The sequence below is a fragment of the Prionailurus viverrinus genome, chromosome D1 (assembly GCF_022837055.1).
Source record: "Prionailurus viverrinus isolate Anna chromosome D1, UM_Priviv_1.0, whole genome shotgun sequence".
Taxonomy (NCBI): Eukaryota; Metazoa; Chordata; class Mammalia; order Carnivora; family Felidae; genus Prionailurus; species Prionailurus viverrinus.
The window spans coordinates 39,654,713-39,677,639 of record NC_062570.1 but is presented as its reverse complement, the minus strand read 5'-3'; the positions used below and the strand labels follow the sequence as shown (position 1 = coordinate 39,677,639).

General features: G+C 40.9%; 1 protein-coding gene across 2 annotated transcripts in view; it reads left to right on the top strand.

Annotated features, from left to right (window-relative positions):
* The window catches only part of HEPHL1 (hephaestin like 1), an 81,907-nt gene that overhangs the window by 47,446 nt on the left and 11,534 nt on the right, over positions 1-22,927 (top strand). For both annotated transcript variants that reach the window (XR_007144940.1, XM_047823894.1), the window contains exons 12-15: positions 1,513-1,726; positions 6,727-6,866; positions 10,047-10,187; positions 13,814-13,920. Coding sequence is in view for 1 of the 2 variants with exons in the window: in XM_047823894.1 (XP_047679850.1) it covers positions 1,513-1,726; positions 6,727-6,866; positions 10,047-10,187; positions 13,814-13,920 (602 nt within the window). In the remaining variant the exon portion in view is untranslated. The remainder of the gene's footprint in view (positions 1-1,512; positions 1,727-6,726; positions 6,867-10,046; positions 10,188-13,813; positions 13,921-22,927) is intronic.

The window sequence follows — 22,927 nt, the reverse complement described above, 5'->3', positions numbered from 1 at the left end:
AGAGAGAGAGAGAGAGACAAACCAAGAAACAGATTCTTTTTTTTTTTTTTTTTTTTTTTTTTTTTTTTTTTCAACGTTTATTTATTTTTGGGACAGAGAGAGACAGAACATGAACGGGGGAGGGGCAGAGAGAGAGGGAGACACAGAATCGGAAACAGGCTCCAGGCTCCGAGCCATCAGCCCAGAGCCCGACGCGGGGCTCGAACCCATGGACTGCGAGATCATGACCTGGCTGAAGTCGGACGCTTAACCGACTGCGCCACCCAGGCGCCCCCCAAGAAACAGATTCTTAACTACAGAGAGCAAACTGATGGTTACGAGAGGGGATGAAAAATAAGTAAAATGATAAAAAATAAAAGAAACATATATTTATGCATAAAAAAACAGATTAATGGGGCGGGAGGTAAGTATTTATACATCTGTGAAACCATCGTCACAACCAAGGCCTTGAATTCCTCTTTGTTCTTAGAGAAGATAATTCCTTGGCTAGTGAAGAACATAATGAACACATGAATAGCAGGCTGCCTGCCAAACAACACGTGCAGAGGGAGCTCTTCCCATGTCTACCTTCAGAGCGTCTTCTGTGTGGTTTCCCAAAGACCCTTCCTCATGAGGTCCTCGTCAGTGCTGGGGGGCTTGAGTACCCACTGAACCAATGGGTTTTGATCATCCTCAAGGGGTAATTAATGAAACTAATCCCTGATCACTCGCCTCTAAGAACAGCGTCTACCAAAGGAAGGGAAGGTTTATTGATGCAGCAATCCCACTGACAGTTAATATCTTCCAATATTTTTGTCTCATATGATTTTATGGTGAGTTCAATTAAGATGTATCTACCTGATGCCAATCTAGAAAATTCAGTTTATAAAGTTACATAATTCTCAGACATGCTTGTTGGCATCCTGTAGGGCAATCTGGCTGATTTTTTTTTTCTTTTCGTCTGGCATAATGTAGACCTGCCATTGGTAATGAGAACCTCCTTTGCTCAAAGGCCTAACGAAGTAATAATACACCTGGCTTTAATAATAGTACCTTACCTGTATATTGCACTGTATATAGTTTATGAAATATTTTAGGGCATAATACATGATTTCAGAAATGTGCCCCTATTTGAACTTTGTTTAGAATATGAATGATACAGGTCATTAGTTCATTTTAAACTGGACCAGGCTAAGATAATCGTACCCATCAGTGATTTTCCAGGGGCAACTGTCTTCTAACAGGTGTATACAATAGGGAAGACCCAGAGAAATCATTTCTCGGTAGCAACTTTGCAAGTTTTAATTTTCCATTACCAATGAATTTCAGATGGTATCTTTCCCCTGGTAAGTAAATATATTCAACGTACTTTATTCCCCCTTGGAGTCTGGCTTTAAAATACCATATAAAATTGATATTTGAAGAATCCACCTTACCATTTATTTATTTGGGAATAAAATGCTGTAGCTTGTGAGCGAACCGAAATCGAAAGCATGGAGCGCCGCACACAACGCCAAGCGATTTCTGTTTCAGGTATTTTCAGGGTGTTTTGCTCCACCTTGCACCACTTCGTGAGAGGCATGAATCAGATATATGAGGTCAACAGCTGTGGCAACAAGGACCCTTCTGAGCAGCCATACGGGATGATAAGAACCTTTTACATCGCCGCTGAAGAGGTAGAATGGGATTATGCCCCTAACAAAAACTGGGAGTTCGAAAAGCAGCACTTGGACGCAGGAGGGGAAAGGTACCACGGGCGAAGCCGTCAAGTCTCTTGGGTGGGATTGCACACACTCTGTGGACGTTTAGCAAATGTGAAAACCTGAACACGCCCTGCTTCTGTCTGCACTATTTTGGCAGACAGCGGCTTTTACTAGGGGCACAAAAGAGGAAGGAAGCTGCCAGGGCCTCATCCCGGGAGGGGAGTCTGAAGGAAGTCATTTGCACCCCCATCCCCACCCCCGCAGGCTCCGCGCATCCCCACCCACGGTGCGGTGCAGTGCCGGTTGCAAGCGTGGCTGTCCCAAGAATGCATGTGCCTTTGAGAGAGCGCCTAGCGTGAAAGAAGGCCTTAGGGAAAGAGGCAGATCCCAGTGATGTGGGACTGTGAAGACGAAATGGGAGGGAGGGAGGGAGGGAGGCAGAGGCGGGTGCGCCCTGGGGTGAGCAGATGGGCTGCTCTAGATTGAGGAGCGTGGGGAAAGAACATCCATCTGGATGGGGAGTGGGTCGGAGGCATTGCCTTGGCAGAGATCCTGGAACTGGGGGAGGGAGGAGCTGGTCTCTCTACTAGGCCCTGTACCCAGAAGGTCCCCAAGACTGACCCTCCCGTGAGAGCACTGTCTGCCGAAGCCGAACACCAAAGAGTCCGCAAGGTTGTGAGCCCTGGCCCCCCACCCACCCTAAGTATCCTTCACTTCCCACTGGGATGTACTGGGGTAGAGTCATGCAAGGTGTAGAGTCATCTGCTGGGCACTGACCTGCAGACTCCACCCCAAAGTTCATACCCTCCACTAAACAACTTGCTGCTTAGGTTATTTATTCCCTGTCCCCATATACAGACCAGGAGACTCAGTGCACAGAGGTAAGACTAACCCCTAGTCATTGACACTGGAATTGAACAAAGACAAATCTGTGTTCTCACCACCAAGCATGTTAATTTCCATGTCTTTGTTCCTCTTTGTTGTTTATTATCAGACCCCCTCCCCCATACTGATTCTCTTTAGTCGTGTCACACACGGACTCCTCTATGCCCAAATGTTCCTAATCTTAACATGTCTTTTTTCTCGTCTTACTTGTTGGCCTGTTTTGAGGGTTTAGACACCCGGAAAAGAGAGTATAACAGCATCACCTCATGGATAAATGAAGAAACAAAATGCCTCTTCCACTTAAAAAAGATTTGCCTCAGGGACAGGGCGGTTTAAAATGTATTCCATGACTCACCAACCCACTTATTAAACCAGACACTCCTCTCCTGCAAAGCCAGTGCCGCCAATACAAGCTAAAGACTAATACTGGTGCACTGGAAAATGAAATGAATCATAATTCAGCCTTTTCTAAAGTGATTATTTTTACTAAAAGGCTGCTATAACTGAAGAAATAGTTGTATGATAACTCTGTTGTATGTATATTGCATGTATATTCTTAGCCCTTATACTCTTCATCTTCCATGACTTTCTTGAGACTCCGTGTAATTTGTGTCTTCAGACCCCATCTCTCTGGGCTGGCAGGAAGCTCTAGTCTCAGTCTTCCAGGATTGTCTCCAGGTGACGTAGAGAGATAAAGCGTGTCGGGTGTGTCTGTACCCTGCCCTGCCACTCTGGATATTGCCCATAAATCACTAAAAACAAAGCCGATTGAGAGCATGTTCACATATTCAAAGTACAACAGATCTGTAGATAAAAATTCAGTAGACATTGAAATGACCGGTTCCTGTCGTGGCATGCCTGTGGCACCCCTGCGGATCGAAGCCCAGGGACAAATGTCCTTTCTGCCCCCCAGTTGTTATGCCTCTGCTCGTTGAGCCAAAGCCATGGCATGGAGACACCCAGCTTTCAAACCACCTCTCAGTATGGGTTATCCCCGAGACATTTATTGTCCGGCTTAGCCCAGACCCTCTGCCCCAGGTATCTTTCCCAGAGCTTCCTAAGAACGCACTGAGAAGCCCTCGGGATCCCAGAAAAGCAACCAATGGGACCATCAGCACAATGCCAGGGTTTGTGCAGTGGGAGAGAATTCGAAAACAGAGATTAAGTTGTTATAGAGAAAAAACCTTGTATTCCCAGTACTCGTGAGCTTGTGGACTGATACGCATTTAATTTAACCACCCTGGGACTTGAGATAGTGACTGCCATTTCTTGAGCACCCGCCATGTGCCAGGCATTTGCTAGGGTTTTTACAAACCCTAACTGATAAAGACCCTTAGGGTATACTTGACCCATTTGCTCAGCTTTGGCCCAGCATGTCACATGACTTCCCAGCAAGATGGTGATAGAGCATGCGCTTCCCCGGTGCTCAGTATGTGTCTGGCATAGCGCTTTACAGATCCTAACCCATATAATCCTCACAGCAATCTGGGAGACGAATGCCTTATTATCATCCCACTCCGCAGAAGAGGAAAGCCGAGAAACAGTAAAGCTATGGCTCCAGAGGCATTTCTGTCACTACCACGTGTGTTATTAGGACTTCTGGAAAATAAAAGTAGGAGAAAAATTCTCTTGCCTCGGAAAGCATATGGTCTAGGTCAAAGATATAGGTGCCTTTGTTAAGTACCTGCTGTGTGCTAGGCATTGTACAAAGTACGAGTGAAACAGTGCTGATAAGGGCAGGCCAGGTCCTTCCCCATACAGACTTCATGGTTCGTGGGGCAGACGTTAGAACAAGCATCCTGAGTGAGGCAATCACTGTGAGAGGAGAAGTGCAGGGCACAGGGGGAGCTCACGGCAGGCGCACATGGCCCCCCCTGGGGGAGAGAGGGAGAGAGGTGGTCAAGGAGGGAGTAGTCTTTGTCCTGGGACTTGAGGAATAGGCCAGTCAAAGAGGTGGCAAGAGTGTTCTTGGCACAGGGAATAACCCGTGGAAGGCCCGGAGGTGGGGAGGGCATGTGGAGCTCAAGAGACAATGTTTAGGATGACCAGAGCGTAGAGTGCGTGGGTGCCAGTGACGAGAAACGAGGCCTGAGAGGTTGGCAGAGGCAGACAGCAAAGGGGTGTGAGAGCTAATTTGAGGAATTTGGCAGTGGGAAGCCATCATCAGGTTTTCCACAAGGACTCACTTGGTGGAATTTATAGGTTAGGGTCACTCTGCGTGTAGAGTAGAGGATGGAGGGAAGGGGGAAGCGTGGGTGGCAGGGAGAGTGATTAAGAACAAGTCCAGTTAATACGGGTAAGTGACCTAGCGGGCTTAGGTTGGAGTGCAGGTAGTTTAATAGAGGGAAATGGAAGGATGGGAGACATACTCTATTTTGTAGCTAAAACTGATAGATTTTTTTTCTGTCTTTTTGTGATGATGTATCTTGGTGATGGATTAAATATATGGTTGATCCTCATTGTTTGCAGATTCCCTATTTGTAAATTTGCCTAGTCACTGAAATTGATTTGTAACACCCAAACCAATTTTTGTGGTGCTGTTGTGGTCCTTCATAGGTATGCATAAAGCAGCAAAGAGTTTGTGTCTCCCAATGCGCACATTTCCAGCTGAGGTCAAACAAACAAAACATCCCTCTGTCTTCACTGTCTTGTTTCAACTTTCACACTGTAAACAAGCATCCTCTTTGTGGTCTATTTAGTGCCTGTGTGTGTGTGTGTGTGTGTGTGTGTGTGTGCTTTTCGTTGGTGACTTAGCTGTTTAAAATGGCCCCCAGGGTAAGTGCAAGAAGGCTGCGATGTGTCTTACAGAGGAAATACATATGTTAGATAAGCTGCCTTCAGGTGTGACTTATAGTGCTAGTGGCCATGAGTTCAAAGTTAATGAATCAGCAGTATATATTAAATAAGATGTCTTGAAACAGAAGCACACATAGAACAAGGGTATTTATCAATCTGTTGATGAAAGTATTGGGACCAGAGGTCTGAAGAAACTTTTTTGCCGGCGAGGTGGATTTTCCTCTACCGTTCAAATTCTTCTGGCTGGCCTAAAAATTAAATTGACATGAGACAGATGAACAGGAGAGAATCAAATTTACTTACATAGGGAGAATCCACATATCATGAGAGACTCCAAAGACAGTGAGGCCAAAGGAGATATATATGTCATTCTGAAGGAAGGAGAAGGAAGTAGGGGTCTGGGACTTCAAAGAGAAGGAAAGCAATTCATAGGAAGATGAAAAAGAGTACATGTTAGGTAAACAAATGTTGACTGGGCCACTCAGAAACAATGGGACAGAGAGAAGAATTTTAACAGACTTTGCTAAATTCCTCTCTGTCTCCCACCCCTAGTTCATATTATAAGATAGTTACCTTCTGTAATAGCCCCTTCCTGGAGTGGGTCTTCTACCTAAATTCTTCTGGGCAGTTAGAGGGAAAGTCAGAGCTTTTTCCTGCATCTTTTGGGTCTTGATTGCCTTCAATTCAACATAATCCACATGCCAAAGTGGCACGTCTTGGGGCAATTCATTCTGAACACCTGCAAAACCTAACCTTATGTTTCCCCTAGGGACAATGGTTTAGCGTTCATTATTTCGGTATTCAAGGTGGCTTTCTAGAACATGACTCCTGTGAACACCAAGAATCAACTATGCCTATATTTGTATATGAGTATGTGCACAATATACAACCCAGAGTCTTTCTCGAGATCTTTAAGGTGGAAAAGTAGAATAAGGTATGGAATGATATAAATGGAATCTGAAGGAATTCAGGGTAGTAGAGTGTGAGCATGTGCATGTGTGCATACACATGCATGTGTGTGAGCTTGGCTAGTCCCAGGAAGAGGAGTACCACCTCAAGGGGCCCTTAGGAGTCTCCAACTAAGGCTGGCCCCCATTCAGCACCCTTTGGAACAATGGTTCCCAAGAAGTAAGACCTGGGCCAGTGCTGGCCTGCCCCAGTCAGAACCCCCTGCGGTGCTTTCAAATGCAGATTCCTGGCTCCACTCCCAGAGAGCCTGGTGCAAAAGTTGAGCTCCACTGGGAGATTCTGATGGCAGCCAGGTATGGGAAACTGTGCTCCTGAGTACCCCTGAATCACTCAGGAGCACCCAAGGTTTTTCTACCTCCTGACAACTTTAATTTCTGCTGCTTCTGATTTATAGACATGGAGATATATTTATGAACCACACCGAAAACTGGATTGGCTCTCAGTACAAGAAAGTGGTTTACAGAGAATACACCGATGGGGAATTTGTGGAGATCAAGGCCCGGCCGCCACGAGAGAAGCACTTGGAACTGCTGGGTATGACACAGATCGCAGCCATACGCTGCCAGCCCCACGGCACGTGAACATGTACACATACACTGTCACACTTAGACCTGAGAAGGGACAGCAGGGACAGAGTGGCCTGAGTGCATTCACCCAAGTGTGACATCTCCCTGCCCTCCCATTGTCAGGGAGCATGCTCTGTACTCAGCTCATTCAAAGGGGAGTCAACCAGATAACACGCAAACACGAGTCCATATCGTCAACAGTCTAACCAGCATCTGTTGCCCTGAAATTCCTTTCCCATCCCTCTGCTGAGCCAGGACATTTTAATTGGAATAATGTGATGCCTCAGATGAGCAAGCAGAGTATTTGCATAGCTTCTTCAAGGGCCTGGATCATCTATGCACAGGGCCATACGAACACACCATAAAAACAACTTCAGCAAAGGGCGCCTGGGTGGCTCAGTCATTTGAGTGTCTGACTCTTGATCTCAGCTCAGGTCATGATCTCATGGTTTGTGGGATCAAACCCTGCATCAGGCTCTGTGCTGGCAGCACGGGGCCTACTTGGGATTCTCTCTCTCCCTCTCTCTTTCTCAAAATAAATAAATAAACATTAAGAAAATAATTCAAGCCAATGAGAAACTCCTTGCATAAGAGGAGTGCTAAGGGTAGAAGGCCTGGTTTAAGCTTAGGAGGCCCTGAATGTGGCCATCTCAGCACCTACTGTGCCTGTCTGATGCCCTGGGCTGCCTGACCTGGGGATCAGATAAGCTCTTCCTTCCTTGCTTTCCTTCCCCACTTCCACCTGGGAGTCACCAAACCTGACCCCGTCATGAATATGAGATCTTTAGGCAGAAGGCTAATCTAGATGACTTTCTGAAATCCGTTCCCCTTTTTTTTTTTTCCGTTCTCATTTTTATTTTTTTATTTAAAAATATTTTTAATGTTTATTTTCAAGAGAGAGAGAGACAGAGCACAAGTGGGGGAGGGGCAGAAAGAGAGGGAGACACAGAATCCGAAGCAGGCTCCAGGCTCCGAGCTGTCAGCACAGGGCCCGACACAGGGCACCTCGAGATCACCACCTGAGCTGAAGTTGGATGCTTAACCAACTGAGCCACCCAAGCGCCCCTCTGTTCCCATATTTAAATGCACAAGGTGACTTGTATAAATAATATGAGTTTACACAGTGCTTCTTAGTATTAGAAAAGGCACCAGGACAGCTAGCTTGATAAATTATTAGATGCCCCATCCACCTTCCCTGCACCCTCCCTGCATTGACATGCAAGCTTATCACACTAAAAGAGTCAACCCAGTGGGAACATTCCTTCTTTTGAGCTGTGTTTGTCATATGAACTCCAGAAAAAAAGGTGCTGGTCCCGCCAAGGGTGGGGTGGTTTGCCCCTCAAAAAGCCCCGGTTTGGGTCTACTCAGTAAAATGGCACAAAGGAGGGACTCCGTCAGAGGTAAGCCCAGTGGTACTTCCCCTCAGGAGAGCACAAGGCCCATCCACTCATTTTCTGCATTTTTCAGGGACAGGCCTGTGCTCCTGAAGTTCCAAAGGGCACAGGGCAGGCAACAGGCACACCTTTGCTCCTTACCACTCCCTGGGACCTATCAGGCCCCGAATCAGAAGACATTCACCCTTACCAGTACAGCAAAGCAGGTGCAATTGAAGTGGCAATGAGTCACAAATAAGAATTTTAGTACATGCATGCGCGTGCACCTATCTGTAACTATGCCCAAGTATGCTGTTTAAAAACATGCATTCTTTTCTAGCTCTATCATAAAAATAAAAGAGCGTTTTTCCATACACTTCCTGATTCATACTCAGTATTTCCCTCCAAAGATCATAATAGCCCAACAAATTTGATTTAAATTTTTTTTTAATGTTTATTTATTTTTGAGAGAGAGAGAGAGCGAGGGAGAGTGCGTGAACGGGAGAGGGGCAGAGAGAGAGGGAGACACAGAATCTGAAACCGGCTCCAGGCTCCGAGCTGTCAGCAGAGCCCAACGTGCGGCTTGAACCCACAGACCACGAGATTATGAGCTGAGTGGAAGTTGGAGGCTTACCTGACTGAGTCGTCCAGGCACCCCAGTCCAACAAATTTTAGGCTGATTTAACACTTCAGTGGCCTTTGTCAGAAAAGCAATTGTGACCATCAGTAAAGACTGGATGGGTATATTCAGACTCCCTACCATGAATGTGTCTTTCTATGATGTGGACTGCCATGGGCACCCAAGAATGCAAATAAATCCCTCAGGACCATAGGACCAGGTCTAAGGTGACTCCCAAATGGGAGTCTGTTCCATCCTTCTCGAAGCAGTGTCACATGACCCCGGTGTGTCTGGTGCTCTGTCAGGGGGGCGCCTGCACTGAGCAAGCTGCATTTGTGCCACTGTTGAGGCACGGAGAGGTGAGGGGCACCCGGCATGGGCGAGGGCTATCCCACGGTCATGCTGGTCCAGCAGGGTGTGGGCCGATTCCCAGTGGCACACAGGAGGGTTGCTTCTCACAGAAATGTGTGTGCATGAGTGCTGAGGAGCACACATCTCCTCAAGGTATCCAAACGCTGGGACACAGCACTGGACGTGCATTAATGAAATCACTGTATTGATCATAAATCAGCACGTGGATGTTTTAGTTTTGCTCTTGTCTTTCAAATCCCTTTTATACACAATATTTCTTTGGACCCTCATGATGGTGATGATTATTAATATATCCATTTACCAGACAATGAGCGATTTCAGACTTACCAAAGCTTACATACAACTGGAAAGCCACCATATCATGTGGATATGGCTTTTCCTGGAGATTATGTCTCAGCAGTAGTAAAATTGGCAGCATTTATTTATTGAGTACTTACTGTGTTTCAGTGCACTGAGATAAGCGCTTTACATACATTATCTTATTTAATCCTTACGATAGGTGTTATTAAACCCATTTCGTAGGTGAGGAAATTGAGAGTCAGGCAGGTTACTTGACTTTCCCAAGACCTCTCTAATAAGTGAAGGAAGCAGGATTTGAACCCAGGTTGGTCCAATTGCCAAATACTACATGAGTATTTAATGTTACGTATATTGCCCTCTAAAGGAAGTGCACTAATGAAGAAGGTAACCTTTGTTTTATTTTGCCAAATACCATCTACATTTATATTACATCAGTGTTGAAAAGAACACCGATAATGCACACAGGCCTGTGTTTTGCCTTTAGGCCCGATGGTTCATGCCGAGGTGGGTGACTCTATCCTGGTCATATTTAAGAACAAAGCTAAGCGGCCCTACTCCATCTCAGCCCATGGTATTGAAGACATGGATAGTGGGAAGCAACTCCAAGTGCCCATCACAAAGCCAGGTAAGTTACACCAGACATCTGCTCCATGCTGATAAGGACACTGGACTCAACTCTCTTCTGATCTTTGAAGGGTCGTGGAAAGTTCATGTTAGTGTCAATATGTTCCAGCCATCACCTAGTCACTCCCAATATGAGATCATCATTCATCTAATGACCAAGTGGTTATGGTGTTTCTAGGGCTCTATTTGGGACCTAAAAGTGTAGTAAGACATAATAATAGCTAACACATATTGAATGTTCATCTTTGGCCAGGTGCTGTGCCTTATATATTTTTTTAAAAAAACTAATAATCTCATGTTCTAGCAAGGTAGACACTAACATATGTCATGGACTCTGATACCATTGGTTGTAATATCCATCATTATTTTATCTGTTACTAAAAAAAAGAAAAAAACACACTGCCAATTAAACTTTAACGTGCCACTGATTTGAAGATGCATCTTGATTTCAGTTATGTGAAAATGTGAAAAATGCTCATTCTATAACTGAGGAAATACGCTATTGTCACGTCCACTTAACAGATGACTAAAACACAGAGGGGTGAGCTTGACCAGGTCGTATATTAGTAATGGCAGGACCTCAATCTGTTGGATTTCAGAACCTATGCGCTTAACCTATGCGCTATATTTCTTTTGCGATGCTTAAAATGAGTTTGGAAGAAAAAGAAGACAAGCAAGATGAATTATTTCAGTAGTAATGCAGACTATACATAATGAAATTCTAACTGGTGGAGAGTTTCAAGAATGTATCTGGGAGTGTTTATAAAAATTTCAGAGAAGAAAAATCCATGAAGATCGATTGATTGATTCAGAGAAAATAAAGAAAGGAGTAATTAGAGAAAGCTTTATAAAATAGGTAGAACTCCAGTTGAGTTTTAAAATATGCATTGAAGGGAGAGAAGATCTCATAATTAAAAGAACCATACATTTACACAGTTGGAATGTGGTTGTAGTAAATGTTAAGAGACTCTGTGACCTTCAGTTATGAAATTGAAAGCAATCATAGGTGTAATTACAGGGGAATTATATGCCACTTTACTTATGTATATATAAGAATAATACGAAATACTATAGTAATTACAATAAAAGTCATATAAGCCTTGGAAAAAATTAAAGATGCATAGAAGGAAGAAAAGAAAACACTCTTAATGCATCACCAGAAGACGTTAGCAAGATACTCTTACATGGATGGGGTTGGGGGGAGGAAATCTTCACTGGACACAATCCCAAACTCTCCTGCCTCTCCGCACCCCACCCGACTCCCCAATTCAGGAGCCTGTGTTTTACTGCTTTAGGAAGTCTCTCATGAATGTTCTAAATGTCTATCTATAGGGAGATACTTAAATTTTGGAATCCCCTTACAGTGAACTATTACACAGCCATTAAATGGATGTGAAGGTTTTAATGACATGAGAAAAACCTGTGGTATCATATTAAGCAAAATACAAGCATGGAAAAAAGGTTAAAAAGGAAATAAGCCAAAATGTTAATAATGGTTGTACATTTTGGGTAGTATTTTAAGTAATAGGGTGATACTCTTTTCTATTTCTTCACAGTGTTTGTACTTTCTTCATTTTCTGTAATGGATGTCTTGCTTTTATGAAGAGGGCAATTGTTTTATTTTATTTATTTATTTATTTATTTATTTATTTATGTTAAGTTTATTTATTTTGAGAGAGAGAGAAAGTGCGAGTGGGGGAAGGGCAGAGAGAGAGGAGACAGCGATTATCCCAAGCAGTCTCTGAGCTTTCAGCACAGAGCCCGATGTGGCGCTCGAACCCAAGAACTGTGAGATCATGACCTGAGCTAAAGTCAAATGCCAACTGAGCCACCCAAGCACCCCTGAGGGAAATGGTTTTAAATGGGTCAAAAAAGCGGTTAAAATTACTCATTTTTGATGGTTAAAAGCAACTCAGGAGGGAGGAAGAAAAGTGCCAATCAGGCATGGGTAGGCAGTCTGATAGGACTGTTGGGCCTGCTGGGTGAGCCCTCACAGGCTGCTGTGCCCTAATGGTGAGGACTAGTAAGGGACATAGCTCTTCTGTGCTGACTAGACTTCTAGGCATCCTTCTAACCATCCTTATGGGGTTAGAGAGAAGAATGATTAGAACATGGCAGAGAAGCATTTTTCTCACTGAAACTCTGAGGGGAGAATCCCTATAAGGATCCCTGTCTGATTCTATAAGGGTCTCTGACAAGCCTGAAAGTCTTGGGAGAGTCCAGAGATTAGGGGTAGGAGCAAGAAACTAATTTGGTGCACGAAATCCAGGCAAATTGGAGAAGAATGGTTATTCTAGGCATGCCTGAGATAAGGAAAGCAAACTAGTGCCTTAAGAAAAGTAAGCAGCCCCCTCTCAGATTTCTCCTCCTCCTTCTTCTTCAAGATGCCACTCAACAAACATGCACAGAACATCCTCTTTTGTTTAGAGCTGCACCCCCCACTGGGGCGAACAATGAATCATTCCAACTTTAATAACACCAGCCCTTAGCTATTTGCATTTAGGAAGCTAAATATCAGCAGTTTATCTTACAATTAACAATGCAGGGGGGCTATTGTGAAAGGTAATGGAAACCAGACCTAAAATTATATTGCTAACCTACTGGTGTATTTGCAAATATGGAGCAGTTTCATGTAAGCATAATTTTTGTTTAACCTTGTGGCTCACATTCAGCTATAGGTTGTATGTACTGATGGGGTGGGGATGGGACCTAGATAGTTCAAAAGGAGATAATGATTTAAATGTCATTTTTATTTGAGACGTTTACAATGTGATTATCTTGCTAATTTATGTGAGTTTATTTATTACTTCTCTGCAAGGCTCTGGGTCAGCCACAGGGGATGCATAGATGTAGTCCCTGGCATACGTTTGTTATTAGTATACATACAAATAAACATTTATTAACTGCCTTCAATGTGAGACACTAACCTAGGTATTTAATTTTATTTAAACTTCACAACAATCTGAAAAATGGATGACTAACCCACTTTACAAATAAGGAGACTGAAGGTCAATGAAGTCAAGTAGCTTGTCAAAGGTTAGATAAATAGGAAGTGATAGGGTTGAGACTTGGAACTAAGTCTCTCTGATTCTCTCTGGTTCTAAATAGGTCCTGCTTATCTGCACATTAGAATCACCTGAGAATCTTTAAAAAAAATACTGATGCCCTTGTCCTAGGCCCCGGATACTCTAATTTCATTGGTTTGTAATGAGATCTCAGCAGTTAAGAGTTTACAAAGCTCCCTGGTGATTCAATCAGAAATCAAGGCTGAGTCCTACAGTAACTCAAGTGTGCTCAAGCATAGCTCTTGTGAGGGAGATATGGAATTTGAGGAGAAAAAACAGTGAAAAATAAAATAAGTCTTTATGCCCTGAATAAACATCAGTTGATAATATATAGGGCAAATTAGAAAGAAAGCTATAGTCTGAAATGAAAAATCTGCCATTTTGAGAATAGAGAAACTCAAGATGTGAGTTTAATTGGAGCATTTCTAATGAATGAGTAATTCTCCCCAGTAATAAATATTAACCAAAGTACATAAAGATCTGTTTGTTATTTCTTTAGGTAAAACATCTGGAACAGAAGTAACACTAGTAAATTCTTTCTATTACTTCTCATTTGTTTCAGGAGAAATAAAAACTTACAGGTGGAATGTCCCTAAAAGGTCTGGTCCGGGACCAAATGACCCAAATTGTATTCCGTGGGTTTACTATTCAACAGCAAACTTTGTGAAGGTAAGATGAAGGGGGCAACCAAAATGCTTAAAGTGATATGACTTTAAACCAATTATTCAAGTTATCACAACTCTGGTGGGTATATGTGTAATGGCCAACAGCAGGGATCTCAAACTATGGCCATGCACATTTGTGAACATTGTCTATGGTTGAGTTGAATAGTATTAAGAAAACAAAATTCAACTGAATAAATTTTAAAGATCTAATTAGCTTTATTCAACAATTCATGGGCAGCGTCCCATCTAGCAGATAGAAAGGATGTTTGAAGAAGTATACAAAAATGAGAGACTTCTATAGGCAGAAGGAGCCAAAACAAGGAAGTTGCCGGCAAAAAGGAGATTGTCTGTGGCAAGGTCACCTTCCTTTGAGGCATAGCAGGGGTCTCACTACTGCTAATCAGGTAATTCCAGATTGACTAGTTTAAGATTCTGCTCCTGGGAGAGATTGAAACTTTAGTTAACCTAGGAATTAAGCCTTAGTTTGGTGATGTGGGCCTAGCACAAGTGACTCTATTTTGGACCTGTTGTCTTTCTCTCTCTCCCTCTCTCTTTAACAATTCCCCCCTTTTGATCAGACTCTCATCTTAATTGAGAGATGTGATAAAAATTTAAGGCATTAGCACCTCTCCCAGCTACTGCTCTGAAGCTCCCACAATTTTTGTTCATCTTCTGTGTGGTATTCACAGGTCATAATGCTTTTTGTTGAATCTCTGTGGTATTTATAGGACACAGCTTTAGGTTCACATTTCTTAAATTGGTCATTTTCTTCATTCTTTTTCTGCGTTCTAGTCTTAGTGAGATCATTTGCTTGTTTAGCAGCTATGAAAATGCATTTCAAGCTTTTGAAGGAATACAGTGCACCAGGGAGACGACTGTGATTATTATAAGCAGAATAATCCCCCATATCTGGTGTGCACTTTGGAACCATGGTCTCCAAGGCCCAAACCAATCAAAATCAAATAAGTCAAAGAAAGACCAGGTTGAAGGAGTCACTTTCTAAAGCCAAGTGGCTTGTTCAGTGGTTTCGTGTATCTGAGTTTCAACTTCCCAGAAATGTTATCCAGGTTCAAGTGGTGTTGGCCACAGCAAAGGCACCTCCTTGTTCAGCTAAAAGATAATAAAAGGCTATCATATGATCAAGTACAACTTTGGCCTTGCAAAGATGCATACTTTTAGCGAGATCTTTTTGTGATTGGGGCAGATCTGATTTACATAATCATAAGAATGTAGGGGTGAAAATGTACTATGATTTGCATAGGTATTTGTGTTTAACTGAGCAAAGTACAGTTACAACTGGAGAAAGGTAAAAATGGGATACTGGATATTCTGGCCATAAAAGTTGGACTTTGTAAGTGCACTCCTAACTGGTGGTGGTGGGGGCGTGTCAATTGAGAATAGAAGAAACATTGGTTGGAGGGAGGATCACAGGGTCTTTAGCATCATGGATTTTGAGGACAAATCTAGCAGTCTGAAAGGTTTCTGTCTCCCCTCCCCCCGCCATTTAGCAAGGGCCTGAGAGATATAGATGATGGTGTTATCTTTCCAGGCCAATGCCAGAGTATAGGGAGGAAAGAGAAGAAGGAAGGGTTTCATGTTTAGTTAAAGCATGCAGCTTTGGTGTGGCATCTTGGATGGAAGCAGTTTATCACAATGTAGGCTATTTCTTTTCCTAGTCAATTTGATTTGGAAATCTCTAGCATTTCTACAGGAACAGATATCAGGTGTTGGAGCCTTTTTCAGCTTTGAGATGTGTATTTGAGATCTAGTTTTACAGAAGTGTCAATGGTCAGGAGCACTTGATAAGGCCTTTTCTATGAGTCTCACTCCTACAAAAATATCAGAGTAAATAATAACTCTCTGTGAATGATAAAAGTCTTCAAAATTTTCCATGGTTAAAGATCTGATGAGAGTTCATTATAATGGAATTCATAAGGAAGTTTGGTTATTTCTGTAATATACATTTTAAAATAATACATGGAATTATGACTGATAAAATTATACTAGGGTATATCAAATTTCTAGGAATTTAATCAATTTCTAGAACATTTATAATATATATCCATATGAATATAATATAAAAAAGGCTTAATATTACTTCTTATTTCACAATGTTTCCCATGTAATTTAACCTATCAAATACACTTAATTACTTTAACATCTCTCTTTCAATAAGGGGAGAGAACAAATCTTTTGAGATGTCCCAGGACCCTCTTAAGATATCCCCAAAGTTGGTTCAAGGTCAAAAAGGCTTAATTTAGGATTTGATTTTTGGGAGGTTTCTGAAAAATATCAAAAGATTTAAAAACACTTGGTTAAAGAGGATCATAGGTCTCTGTGAAACAATAAATAGTTATCCACTTAACCATAGTGACAAAGATTTCACAAGGTTAAATAGTGAGGGTTAAATACACAAATACAGAAGGTTAAATAGTTCTAAAAATATCTTAGCTCTTCTGGTAGAGAAGACTCAGCTCTTTCAAGGAATTGAAGACTTGATAAAGACAACATGAAATACAGAAAATTATTTTGATAAGATAGAATCTCTGTTTTCTAGGCAGATAATGTAATCTGGGTAAAAAAAGAAAACTATACACACACCTTTTATTATCTCTTATCAAGAGTATATCAATAATCCAAGAAAATTTTATCACTTTAACAGAGAGGAAACTAAATTCTAACTTTATACCAGTGTACTGTTTTTTAAAAGGATAATGAACATACTATTAGTTTCAGGGGTACAACATACTGATTCAACGCTTCTGTATATTACTCAATGCTCACCACAATAAATGTGAGTCACTATCTGTCACCATATAATATTACTACAATATTATTGACAATATTTCCTATGCTGTACTTTTCTTCGCCTAGACTTATTTATGTTAGAACTGGGAGTTTGTACTTCATAATTCCCTTTACCTATGTCACCCATCCACCCATCCACCGCCTCTCTGGAAACCACTAGTTTAACTTGGTTTGGAGTTAACTTGGTTTTGTTTGTTCTTTGTTTCTTTATTCATTTTTTTTGCTTTTTAGATTCTACATATAAATGAAATCATATGGAATTTTAATTTCTTTTGTTGATTGCACTCAACGTAATACCCTCTAGGGCCATCCACATTGTCACAAATGGCACAGTCTCACAAATTCTTTTTATAGGCGGAGGCATATTCCGTTGTATTCCTCTTCATTTGCTTCCATATCTTAACTATTGTGAATACACTGCAATATATATGAGGATGCAGATATCTTTTCGAATTCGTTTATATTTTCCTTGGGTATTACCTAGATGTGGAATTACTAGGTCATATGGTTTGTCTATATTTAAGTTTTTGAGGGACTTCCTTACTGTTTTCCACAGAGGCTATGGAAATTTACATTCCCACCATCAGTGCAAGAGGGTTCCTTTTTCTCCACATCCTCACCAACATTGTTATCTTTTTTATTCTAGCCATTCTGACTATTGTAAGGTGTTATCTCATTGTGTTTTTTTTAATTTTAATTTTATTTTTGAGAGAGAGAGAGAGAGAGAGAGAGAGAGAGAGACAGTGTGCAAGTGGGGGAGGGGCAGAGAGAGGGAGATACAGAATCCAAAGCAGGCAGGAGGCTCCAAGCTGTCAGCACAGAGCCCGACCTGGGGCTTGAACCCATGAACCATGAGATCATGACCTGAGCAGAAGTCTCAACTGACTGAGCCACCCAGGTGCCCCTCATTGTGGTTTTGATTTGCATTTCCCTGATGACTAGTGATTTTGAGCATTTTTTTTATGTGTCTGTAGGCCATCTGTATATATTTTTGGAAAAATGTGTACTCAAATCCTCTGCCCATTTTTAAATTTGGTTACTTGTTTTTTTGGTGTTGGGGTGTATAAGTTCTTTATATATTTGTAATATAACCCCTTATTCAAAAATCATTTGCAAGTATCTTCTCCCATTTAGTGGGTTGCCTTTCCATTTTGTGACTGGTTTCATTCATTGTGTAAAAGCTTTTTATTTTGGTGTGATCTCAGTTGTTTATTTTTTTGCCTTTGTTCCCCTTGCCTGAGGAAACATATCTAGAAAAAACTTGCTAAGACTGATGTCAAAGAGTTTCCTACTGAGAGGGAGAGAGAGAGAGAGAGAGAGAGAGAGAGAGAGAGATTCCTACCCTGTTTTCTTCTAGGGGTTTTATGGTTTCAAGTCTCACATTTAGGTCTTGAATCCATTTCAGTTAATTTTTGGGTATGGTGTAAGAAAGTGGCCCAGTTTCATTCTTTGCATGTGGCGGTCCAGTTTTCCCAGCACCAGTTATTGAAGAGACTGTCTTTTCCCCATTGTATATTCTTGCCTCCTTTGATATAGATTAACTGACCGTATAATCACGGACTTATGTCAAGTATCTCTATTCTGTTCTGTTGATCTCTGTGTCTATTTGTGTGCCATTACCATATTATTTTTATTACTACAGGTTTGTAGCATATCATGAAATCTGGTATTGTTGATACCTACTGTTTTGTTCTTTTTCAACATTGCTTTGACAGTTTGCAGTCTTTCATGGTTACATACAAATTTTAGTGTTATTTATTCTAGTTCTGTAAAAAATGCTGTTGGTATTTTGATAGTGATTGCACTGAATCTGTAGATTGCTTTGGGTAATATGGACATTTTAACAATATTTGTTCCTCCAACCCACGAACATGGAATATCTTTCCCCTTGTTTGTGTCATATTCAGTTTCTTTTGTCAATGTTTTATAGTTTTCAGAGTACAGATCTTAACTTCCTTAGTTAGGTTTATTCTTAAGTATTTTACTCTTTTTGGTGCAATTGCAGATGGAATTGTTTTCTCAATTTCTCTTTCTGCTATTTCATTATTAGTGTAAAAATGCAACAGATTTCTGTATGTTAATTTCATATTCTGCAATTTTGCTGAATTCATTTATCAGTTCTAATAGTTCTTTGGTGGAGTCTTTAAGGTTTCCTATATATAGATTACTCACCTTATTTCTATGGCTAGGATCTGGTACTATGTTGAATAGAAGTGGTTAGAGTGGATATTTTTGTTTTGTTTCTGATCTTAAGTGAAAACTCTCCATTTTTCACTATTAGGGATAATGTTAGCTGTGGGTTTTTTCATATATCACCTTTATTATGTTGAGATACATAAAATCGCTTTGTTGAGAGTTTTTATCAAAAATGAACGTTGGGGGCGCCTAGGTGGCGCAGTCGGTTAAGCGTCCGACTTCAGCCAGGTCACGATCTCGCGGTCCGGGAGTTCGAGCCCCGCGTCGGGCTCTGGGCTGATGGCTCAGAGCCTGGAGCCTGTTTCCGATTCTGTGTCTCCCTCTCTCTCTGCCCCTCCCCCGTTCATGCTCTGTCTCTCTCTGTCCCAAAAATAAATAAAAACGTTAAAAAAAAAATTAAAAAAAAAAATGAACGTTGTATCTTATTAAATGCTTTTCTCCATCTGTTGAGATGATCATATGGTTTTTATCCTTTCTCTTGTAATATGATGTATCACATTGATTTCAAATATCGAATTACCCTTGTATCCCTGGAATAAATCCTGCTTGATTGTGGGGAATGATTTTAAGTGGACTGTTGAATTCTGTTTGCTAATATGTTGTTGAGGATTTTGGTATCTATGTTCATCATAGATATTGGCCTGTGGCTTTGGGACTTTGTTTTGTTTTGGTGTGGTTTGGTAGTGTCTTTGTGTGGTTTTGGTATCAGGGTGACATATTGACCTTGCCCACCTGCAAACCGATGGCAGTCTCAGACAGGCCCCTCAATAGCCTAGGGACCAAACCCTGCCCTGTACATCCACAGCAGGTCATTGCAGCTCACTGCACTGAAAGCAAACATGTCTCTGCCACAACAATAGGAAGCACACAACTCACATATGAAACATCCCTGTATCACATGGTTCTGGTGATGGGAGGACAATGTGTTACAGGGCATTATGGTACATCTTTTACAGAGGCCACCATTTTCAAGAGCAGGAGATGTGGTTGACCTCTCCATTACATAGAAACACAGAGAGTTAGACAACGTGAAGGGACAGAGGAATAGGTCCCAAATGAAAGAATAAGACACAATCATAGCAAAAGAGCTAAATGAAATGGAGATAAACAACATGCTTAATAAAGAATTCAAACCAATGGTCATAAAGATACTGGACTTAAGAGTGGATGAACTCAATGAACACTGCAACAAAGAGATAGAAAATACAAAAATGAACCAGTCAGACATGAAAAATTCAATAACTTAAATAAAAAGAAATACACTACAGAGAATCAATAGCAGATTACAAGATGCAGAAGAATGGATTAGTGATCTGGAAGACAGGGTAATGGAAAGCAATCAAGCAGAAAAATAAAATAAATAAAATAGAATAAGAAAAAATGAGGATATGTTAAGGGACCTCAGCGACAACATCAAGCATAATACCATTCACATTTTAGGGATCCCAAAGAAGAAAAAGGGGAGGAGAAAACTTATTGGAAGAAATAATAGCTGAAAACTTCCCTAATCTGGGAAAGGAAACAGACATCCTGAACCAGGAAGCACAGAGGGCCTCTGATAAGATTAACCCAAGGAGGTCCACACCAAGACATATAATAATTAAAATGGCAAAAAGTAATGATAGAGAATTTTAAAAGCAGCAAGAGAAAAGAAAACAGTTACATACATGGGAAACCCTATAAGGTTAAACAAATCTTTGAAATGTAGCCATACCAGTTTTTAACAGGAAGTTTATAGCAATACCTCGAGAAATAAAAAATATCTGAAATAATCTAGCCTTACACCTATACGAGCTAGAAAAAGAAGAACAAACAAAGCCCAACACTAGTAGAATAAAGAAAATAATAAAGATCAAAGGAGAAGTAAGTGAGATAAACACACACACACACACACACACACACACACACACAAAACAATAGAAAAGATCAATGAAACCTGGAGCTAGTTCTTTGAAAAGATCAACAAGATTGATAAAACTTTAGCCAGACACATTAAGAAGAAAAAAAAGAGAGAGGACTCAAATAAAATCCGAAATGAAAAAGGGGAAATAACACCTAACACCACAGAAATACAAAGGATTATAGGGAGAATATCATAAAAAATTATATGCCAACAAATTGGACAACCTAGAAGAAATGGATAAATTCCTAGAAAGACAAAACCTTTCAAAACTGAATCAGGAAAAAATGGAAAAATTTAACAGACCAATTACTAGTAATGAAATTTAATTGGTAATCAAAAAACTCCCAACTAACAAAAGTCCAGGACCAGATGGCTTCGCAGGTGAGTTAAATGATACATTTAAAGATTTAATATGTATTTTTCTTAAACTATTCCAAAAATAGAAGAGGAAGGAAAACTTCCAAATGCATTCTACAAGGCCAGCATTATCCATATATCAGTATACTTTTGATATTAAAATTTTTTTTACCAAGTTTATTAGTCTTAGCCAGCTTGACTCACATAAAATTTCCTTCCCAAGATTCCCTTTTACAAACCTTCTACAACTTCCTTTTTCAAATCCAAATTTTGTCCTTTGTTTTTTCTCTTCCTTATTTTGAAATAACCAGCCTCGCTTTAGGACAAAATTGGTTTCCTTTCCCTCAACGAAAATGCGTCTCCATTTCTCATATCTTCTTTTACCAAAAGCACACAGCCTCGTTTCCTTGTGAACGGAGTTGTTGCCTTTATTGTTTCTAGTAGCTTACGTATATTGAATTTTTAAACATTAAACACCTTAATTTCTAGTGACAATAAAAAAGTAAATAATTGTTAGCTTTTACGTTGGTATTTTGTGGTTTGGCAAATTTAAAATACATTTCATACGACACCCAGAAACCAATTTGACAATAAATTTCATATTAAAAAAATAATAAAATAAAATACATTTCATAATTTGTAACAATATATTCTTCCACATAGTAAATTTGTTAACATGGCATAAAACTTGTTTACTAATAGACCTCAATTTCTGGGCCAGTGTTTTGGTGATGGACCCCTCGGAGGGTATAATGAGGAAGGCCTAGGTATTGTTTTAGATACCTTTTGCATCTTTGTTTTTTCATTGGCCTTTTGCAAGGAAAAATTTTTTAATGTTTTCTTTATTTTTGAGAGAGAGAGAGAGAGAGAGACAGAGAGAGAGAGAGAGAATCCAAAGCAGGTTCCAGGCTCCGAGCTGTCAGCACAGAGCCCAGTGCAGGACTTGAGCTCACAAACCATGGGATCATGATCTGAGCTGAAGTCAGACACTTAAGCAATTGAGCCACCCAGGTGCCCCTTGCAAGGAAAATTTTAATGAAGCTATTTTGGAATCTTAAAGCCTTTTGGAAGCTTTTACACACCAAATAAAATAAGTAGCCCTTTCTGTTTGCTTGATTTGGAAACCCTTGTTTTTAAGTGAACTTCTTAAATAAATTATTTTGTCTCATTGGAATGTTCCCCATAATGGCCATTATAATTCTAGGTTGTCTTTAGTTAGATTTTGCCATTTTGTTAATATTTATAGTTTCTGGGAAATAGTTCTAAGACATAAAATAAGCAGGTGTGCCAGAAGGTGGCATGCTCAACTCTTTGGAATTTGAGGACCCCATTTTTTTTTAAATTTTTTTTAACGTTTATTTGTTTTTGAGACAGAGAGAGACAGAGTATGAACAGGGGAGGGGCAGAGAGGGAGGGAGACACAGAATCTGAAATGGGCTCCAGGCTCTGAGCTGTCAGCACAGAGCCCGACGCGGGGCTCGAACTCACGGACCGTGAGATCATGCCCTGACCCGAAGTCGGACGCTTAACCGACTGAGCCACCCAGGTGCCCCATGGACCCCATTTTTTTTAAGCTAAGCTTTTGGGTCTCTTGGAGCCAAACTAATACCTATGGGGGATGTGCCACTGGGGTTGGGGATTATGTGGTGTTTTACAGAGTACCTCTATGCACAGACATTTTCTTAAGTTGGTGAGTGACCTAGTGCCAATCTAACCCATTGCATGACCAACTTATCCTACCACAGGA